Genomic DNA, 8,627 nt, shown 5'->3' with positions numbered 1-8,627 from the left:
AGGGGAGGGGAGGGGAGGTACCGGGAGGGGAGGTGGGAAAAAGGAAGGGAAGAAAAGGGAAAAAGAAAAAGTGCATCTGTGAACAGACTGCCCATCACTTAGATTCAAAGTAGGTAGAGGAGTTTAAGGGGAAGAAGGAAGAAACTGTTGGTGGTCCTTTTCTGCATAACAGGGTCAGGAGGGGAGAGATGCTTGGGAGGGGCAGCTGGGGCTGGGGCTGGCCACCCTGACAGAGAGCACGGTGTGGGCAGTGGGGTGCTCTGCTGACCCAGCAGTCCAGAGCAGATGAGGCAGCTGGTACTCTGTTGCCAGCCAGAGGCAGCAGCAGGTAGAAATCAGAGCCAGAGCCCCTGTAGAGTTCACAATTACCCATCTTCATTGGTGCATCAGCACATTTTCAGTGTCCACCCCAGTGACCTGTACTGACTTTTTACACAGTGTCAATTTGCGGTCACCAATCTACCATATACATACATATTCTTCTTCACTCTGTATTCAAATATTGCTCTCAAGAGGGGTCAAAATAGTGGAATGATAGGGCAAGAATACATTGCATTCATTGGAACTTTTTCCTAAGCCCATGAAGGCATTTCTTTTTCATGTGTCTTGTTCTCCACACATTCTAGCTTTCTATTTGTCAAGGAGTCATACTTCCTCAGTCTATAGATCCAAGTAATGCCTTTATATAGTTTTCTTCATCCTGGGCAAAGCATTCCATTATGTAATTTTCCTGAACACATTAATCCATTGGTACAGTGTGTATGAGCAAGGATTCAGCTCCTCAGGCTTTTTCAGACGGGGGAATGTGCATCATCTGGGTGAAGCCTTGGACTTCTGACAATGCCATGAGTAGTTCCATTGTCATCATGTGCAGTGTGATAGATTCCATATTTCCGCAATGATGGCTGTGATGCACCCACAAAGGAACCCAATCTTGTTTCATTGCTTACATTAAGTTACTTTCAAAGAAACAGATAGGAAGGAAGAATACTTATTTTAATGTCATTACTGATTATCAAGTGAGTGCTTACAAGGTACTCTGCACATGTGTGAAACACTTAACATACATGATTTCATTTGATCATCAGTATAACCCTATTAGGTACTCATATTTCCCCACTATACAAAGAGGTTAATTAACTAAGTACAACCAAGTAAGGCTGCTGGGATTTAAATTCATGAAATCTGTTTCCAGAGTCCAGGCTTAGACCAGAGTTGGGGAACCTTTTTTTCTGCCACAGGCCATTTGGATATTTATAACATCATCGGAGGGCCATACAAAATTATCAACTTAAAAATTAGCCTGCTATATTTGCTCAAACATTTAATTAACTCACCCCTAATGCTTTGGCAGGGCCACACCAAATGATTTCTTGGGCTGGATGTTCCCCACCCCTGCTCTAGACCAACACATAATCTACATATGTGTCTGTGAGGAAATGTTAAGAGATGTATCTTGTGTTGTTTGGAGGTGAGGAGACTTCTTATTTCTTTCTCCCTTTTTCACTTAACAAGGTCTTTCCACTACTAGTATATTCCTTCCCACCCAGAAGCACTACTTCTGTGACATTCCATTCCCATTAACTCCCACCAGCCTGGATCCATAGGTTACCACTGGCTTTTCTTTGGCACATTGAGATTCCAAACTGATATTTCATAAACCTCATGGTCAGCATCTGACCCTTGAGGGGAACAGTCCCACATATTAAAGAAGGACAGTCACTGATCAATGTGTGGACTGGTGAGGTACTTTACTACAAAGTTTGAGGCTATTGAGTACAAAAGAATAAAAGTACAAAGAAATCTCCACTGGGCCATACCACATCTGTGTGTAGGCGGTTTTTAAATATTCTGTTTAATGTTAAAAGATTATTAACTTGGAAACCTACACTTGATTAAATCTCAAGTACTACCTTAGCAACCCAGCCCTGGAGAAAGTTTTCAAATTGAGGGCCTCCCCCGCTTCTTCAGAAATCATTTTAAGTTATTATCCTAGGGGCCCAGAGTTTAAATATACACCATTAGATGATGTTAGTTAAGATGTGGCAAAGTCTCTTAGCCAACTACCCTGGATGCCACGTAATAAAACAGTTTGAGTAGCTATTTGAACAATACTCACATGTCATTTGAAAAACTGGTTGTAAACTACTTAATATGGCTCTCTGTGGATACAATAGAAAATACATGGAAAACTAGTTTTAGTTTCAAAAATAGGCATTGAATATGCTGTCTTCTAGAAAGACCATTGAACATCTGCAATTCCCATTGGAAATTAAAGGAAAATCATATCGGAGTTAATAAATTACTTCTTTCTATATATACGCAACCCTCAACCCCAGCCTTTGTCATTTAGATGCTTTTAATTCAGAGGGTTTTCTTGTGAAGTGAGAGTGCCCATGTAACTGTTTCTCATGGTGCCCCAGTAGAATCAGCCAATAATACCCCACACCTTCATTTAGAAGACAAGAAACTGAAGCTCAGAGTTAAGGGAGTTAATAAGAGTTACACAATATGATACTGGGGTCAAACTTAGAGTTCTGTTCTTAAAGCCTCCCAATCAGTTGCTAAGCTAGGTTGACCTCCTCAAGTACAGGCGCACCTCGGAGACATTGTGTGTTCCCTTCCAGTCACTGCAATAAAGCAAGTATTGCAATAAAGCGAGATGTAATCTTTTTGATGGTGGAGGATCTTGCCTTCAATTTGTGAAAACACACCATCTGTGGAATGCAACAAAGTGAGGTGAAATAAAATGAACTATGCCTGTATTAGCAGCCAAAAAGACAAAGCACATAGCACCAAGGTTCCTGCCCTCCCCTACTTTTGAATAACACAAATTGGGAAAAAAAAATTTTCATTTTATAAGTGGCATTTACTTCACTTTACAGGAGTCCACAAACCCTGGAATAAACTATAAAATACAACAGAATGATAGTAGAAGCATAAGGATAAAAAGTTGAGATGATACGCATCTAAGGAATGATAAGTCCATAGGATGAAATTAAGAGAATGAGAATAACTGATGGGCATCATAGGACTAAGATGATGATAAGAGGGTGGAGCTAAGATGAAAGTAACAAGCTGGGAGACAGTTGAAAAGGCTATGAAAGGAGGGTGGGTGAGATGGTTTAGCAATACAAATGGTCTTGTGGGAATGAGGGCAGAGTGCAGCTACCCAGCTGTGAACAGTGTGATGAGAAAATATTAAGCTGAGTTATTTAAACAGTCTGAATAATAACAGTAATAATAAAAATAAAATACAGTAGAGAGAATATAATATGGGACAGTGGTCTCCAACTGCTGCATAAACTGCTGAAAGCAGTTTAGCTATTTATTTTCAAAGCTGGAAACATAACACCAAATAACCAGTGGAGGTTTAAACCATTTTTCTACTTGACACTTGTGTAACTAAGACACAATTGTTCACTGCACTGTTACTGACCTGCTCCATCTTAATGCACTTAGAAAACTTTGGCATTTAGGCTACAACTTTTAGCTAAGCTAGAAAAAATAAAAGCCCACTCTGCAAGGAGACCAGGTTTTCTGCATCCAGATGTACTAAGTGCCAAAATTCCAGGCAAAATCTACTCTTTCTAAGCTCATGGTACAAAGTGGCAGGAAGATCAAATTTGAATATGTGTACATATGTATGGTTTTCTCTCTATGGTTTGGATTTTTCTTGATTTTCATTTATCATTGGTCTTTATTTAACCATGCTGATAGGAGGATTGTAGAAAAGTGTGCGCTGATTATGTTATACTGCAGGGTTTGGGGTAGCAAAGAATGCCTCCTATATTATCCTTAATGCACCATTCTGCCTCCCTGAAAGATCCTCAGAGGAGGATTTAGAGTTAAACCTGGGGTTTTGATGAGATAACTAGAGGATACCTTCAAGCCTGCACTCTGTGGCATCTACAATTTGTGTTCAGTAGCTTAGGCATGGGACTGTGAGGGAAAACATAAGCTAAGACTCAAGTGTTCAAAAGAAAAGCACTTCTTATTACTCAACAGGATATATCATCAAACAATTTTGATTGGTTGATCAAATTTTAGGTGAGATTGTATTACCACAAGAGGATGGGATTAAGGAAAAGACTAAAACTAAAAGTATATCATGCCAAGAAACATATTACCTTGGCATTACTATTGCACTGATATCAGTAATCTGGAAACAAAAACCTGAGGGAGAAGTTGAATTAGTATTCCCCAAAATAAATTTTCCAGATGCTTGGCTAAAGCTGATATGAGCTATAGTGCTCAGGGAGAGGAAAGGCATCCTTAGCCACCATAGTTCCATCTGTTATAAGTTCAAGAAACCAGAACCAGGATCAAAATTCGTAACCTGAACTTGATCACTAGTGATTTAAACACCCTCAACTCTAATCCTCCAAAAAATCTATAATTTTGGTAGTGGGTTTTTCCAGCGAAGGGTAGGGTCCTATGTGTAGGGTTATCAGAATGGGATGTTGTGTCCTGCTCTTGCTAACTTTTTTGAAAAGGCTTTGGATTTTAAGTGTTACTAGTAGCTCTCTGATACTTTAGTGTTGGTAGAAAGATTATATCTCCCAAACACTTTATGGGATATATAATCCTACCGGCATGGAAATTCATCTGTTTTATAATTGTCTGAGTATCTAAATATGAATAAGATATATAGATATATCTATATATAAACTCTCCATGATGATTACTATTTTTTCCCCTTCAGAGCGTGTTTTACCCACAATCCCCTACCCCATTCAAGGTCAGTATGATTTTTATCACTGTAGCTCTGTCACTGGGTCATTCTCCATCATCTATAATGTGCAAAAAAAAAGGGGGGAAACACATTCACAAAAGTAACATACAATTGAAATCATTTTTTAAAATCTACAAAAGAAAACCAATAAGTTGCCCCCACACCAGTCGATAAGCACGCCATAGATTTGTCACCTGACTAAACTTCAGGCTATTCAGTAGTTGGGAAAATGATAATAAACTCAGAAAGCAATCTTTTCTTTAATTATTGGAAATTATAAACTTACATAATTGGAACACAGCCAATTAAATTCTGTAGCTCATAAAAGTATGAATCCTCTAACTGACCACCCTCATATTTAGAGGCTTATAAAATCCGAAACTGGAGTATTACTTGTAAAAATGAATTATCTACTGCCTAAGGTTGAACTCAAATAGATTACAAGAACATTGATTTTTCTTTAAATCGTGGCCTATTTGGGGGCTTTTCCTTTTCAACATAACCATTTTAGAAAACACAAATAAAAAAAAGTAAGGTAGTCATTTTGTATTCCTTTTCATAAAAGTCTCTACACACTCAAATTAAATTTTGCCTCCTACATCACATTTAGATGCAAGTTGCAGCCCAACCTTCTAGCTTAAGGCTGTTTAAAGGCAAATTGGCAAATGAAATTAAAACAATACAAAAAAACCTGAAATGAAACCAACCTACCATTGAAATTAAATTCCTGAAAAGTGATTTGCAAATAACACTCAAAGACCTGAGAAAAAAATGGAAAGTAGGCCATGCGGGGGGCTAATGTGGAAAAAAATAAATCCAATTAAACAAGATTATCATATACACTCTAAGGAAATGTGCTCAGAATTAAAGGTAGAAAGCTGCTGTTTTATTAGTTTGAAGACAGATCATGTTTCATTAACACTTGTCCAAACTAAAAAATAGGTCAGAATTGGGTGTAGATATTCAGTGTCAATAATGCATTCATAGATATGTGAACTTAATTATATTTGAAATGAGGATTGCAAGGTTTAAAGGATCAATTAAACAGCTTAGTAAAAGTTATTCTTACATTTTAAGAAGTGTTCAAACTATTTTTAGAAGAATGCTGTTGAATAAAATCCTTCCCCATAACATTAATGAAATCCATTTCTTGTGCCAATTACTAAAAATAAGACTGTTAAAATGTGCCTGTTGTTTAGACTTGACATCAAACTTACAGTGTTCATGGAAAATATCGTATTTTGAATTCCTGACATGCCACAATTATTTTAAGACTTTCATCATTTAGCGTTGCAGACTTTGACACCGTTTTATCATGTTGCCATCTTGCAAGTATCTTGACGTGACAAACACACATATACACATTTGTCCCAATGGATAGCATTTTCAAAGAGGTTCAGCTCCATCCAAGATGAACTTTGCACAGTGTCAATGTGACTATAGGTGTCCTTTGTGAGAGCAGTTCTGCAGCTAGGAACTCAAATATTTTATTTGATCATGCTTTATGATATATGTAACATTGAACAAATAAAGCCAGACACAATTCACAAAGGACAGCTGTTGGATATTGAAAAACAGTCTGGATTAAGGATTGAGATATGGGATTTTATTGAATTTGATATTTCCCTACAAACTGAATTGTTGATTGGAGAATGACCCTAGTTTGATTTTACATTGTAGATAGACTGTAGATAGCTTCTGTAGATCCATTAGTTTTAGAGAATATAGTTTATCTTACTAATACTTTGAGCTTCTGCTGGTGGAAATTGAAAAGCTGTTCATGGAGACTGGGGATAGTTGGTGTGAGAGTTTGGGAAGAAAAGATAGTGCCCTCTTAAGTTCCCTATTCCTTACAAGGACTTGATTTTTCTAGAGATCAAATCCCTTTTCTCCTTGTCTTTCCAATCAAGATGGCAACTCATGTGAAATGTAGTTCCCAATGGAAAGAAAAAAAACTATTTTAGAGGACCCTTCATTTTTTACAGTATCATTTAAGTACAGAAATATCTAGGAAAGCATGCCAGTCTTGCTGTGATCATAGTTATGACACCAGACACCTTCATTTAATTAAATATGTCATCATCTATGTGGAATCCTACATTTCAGCCCTAAGTGTTAAAAAGTGTATAAGCCATTGGTTGATGCAAATGGCCTGAAGGATTTTGAACCAATTAATTTGCTTAAGGTGTTTTGACAGTAGGAGAAAGTCCCAAAGGTCCTTTGCTGTCCTCCCATTATAAGAAAGAGAACTTTTCCTCCTACTTCCCAGTCACAGAAATGCATGTATATGTTCAGGGGCTTCACTGTTCCTACCTCCCAGTGGAGGGTGTCCCCTCCCACTCCCACTCTATGAGGCTCATCAGGCTGACTGGAGATAAGCAGCAGTCACAGCAGGGATGCAGTCCTAAACCCGTCAAGCTGTGATTAAACAAAAACAAGGCTCAATAAATCAAATGTATGTCCCCTGGGTTTCCTTCATCATATCGCTTGATTTTCTGCAGTGATAATGATAATACTGGAATTACACCAAATGATAATTTGTATTGTCTGTGGCCAATCAGAAATTTTTCAAATGTCCTTTTCTATTCAGCCAAAAACCAAACAAAAAAATCAGTGTGCTTCCCTGCTCCTAATTTACAAGATATATATAAATAAATAAAAGTGCTAAATCCTTGATCTGTTCCTGATAGGTGTTTTTCTCATTAATTTTAATTTAGGTTTATTTATTCTGAAATGAGTTCTGAATGGCATATATTTGCATAACTACTCCGGAATATATCACTGCAGAAACTCCACTGAATAGTCAAATGAGGAAGGAGTCTACTCCAACCCTCCTTGCAGGGAAGGAACTCCTCTCACTTTCTTGGGCTCAAGTCATTTCCTGAGGCTTCTGAATACTTGCCCATCACGATGAAAGTGCACCTAGAGATGCCCTCATATTTAGGAGGACTGCAGGTTCAAAATGAGGTGAGCAACTGGCCTCAGACAGTTAAAGGGACATGAAAGAAAAGGACAAGGACAAACACCATTATCTTATTCTTATCGCCCTCAAGTGAAGGATTCCCTTGAGTGTGGGGCTCTCTGGGCTCAATCAGCCCATCCTTCCCTGTCACTGCAACTTAAGAAATGTAATGACCCTGGAATATCTCACTTGTCTCCCATCTGATTATTTATCCCAAGCGAACAGCCTTTTCATTCACTAACCCCCCGTGGCAAGTGGGTTTGGGAAATGTTGAGATTATCTTCCAGGTTCGGGCATTGGCACTGGGTTTGTTCACAGCTACTTGCCATTCAGTTCCTGTTTTTCCATTGATAAAACACATTGCACATGGCTGGGTTTGCATGATTAATACAGCTGTCTAAAGCTTTCTCTGAAAAAAAAAACAACCCCCCCCCCGCAAAAAAAATTGAAGTTTTAAAAAAATTAAAATCTGATCCATAAACCAGGCTTGCAAAAATCTGAAGTCTGCCTGGGATGCTTCCTCCTGAGAGAGACCCGTGTTGTTATGGGCAGGCCTGGCGTCAGAACAGCCAGATTCCATCTACAAAAGGAGGAGGGGATACTCCTGCCCTCACCTGGCACTCCTGGGAATGGGTTCTCAAAATCAGACTGCGTGGGATGGGAAGACAGCTGGAAGAAAATCCTAAAAATATCCCAAGCTGTGAAGATGACTGTATAATTCCTACAGCTTTATTTATATTCTGTAGGATATTATCCTAGGTTATCAAAGAGAGCATGCCTCTTTTCAGCTCCTTATATTAATAGCACACTCACCTTGTCTAATAATGGTATTAATTATAGCTAACATAGTGGGCTTCTCATGTGGCAATGGAGTTCTAAGCCTTCTTGCATGTATTAACTCAATTAATGCCCACAATCCTAAGAAACTAA

The 8,627-nt window shown here is 38.4% G+C and overlaps 1 protein-coding gene across 2 annotated transcripts in view; it reads left to right on the top strand.

Moving 5' to 3' along the window:
* The window catches only part of LSAMP (limbic system-associated membrane protein), a 663,422-nt gene that overhangs the window by 626,484 nt on the left and 28,311 nt on the right, over nucleotides 1–8,627 (top strand). Inside the window, exon 7 of one of the 2 annotated variants that reach the window (XM_005875320.2) lies at nucleotides 4,706–4,741. The exons of the other annotated variant lie outside the window; for it this stretch is intronic. Coding sequence (XP_005875382.1) covers nucleotides 4,706–4,741 — 36 coding nt within the window. The remainder of the gene's footprint in view (nucleotides 1–4,705; nucleotides 4,742–8,627) is intronic. 2 annotated transcript variants of the gene reach the window in all.

Source organism: Myotis brandtii, unplaced genomic scaffold (genome assembly GCF_000412655.1).
Source record: "Myotis brandtii unplaced genomic scaffold, ASM41265v1 scaffold46, whole genome shotgun sequence".
In the NCBI taxonomy this organism is placed as follows: Eukaryota; Metazoa; Chordata; class Mammalia; order Chiroptera; family Vespertilionidae; genus Myotis; species Myotis brandtii.
This window is presented reverse-complemented; position numbering and strand designations above follow the sequence as displayed.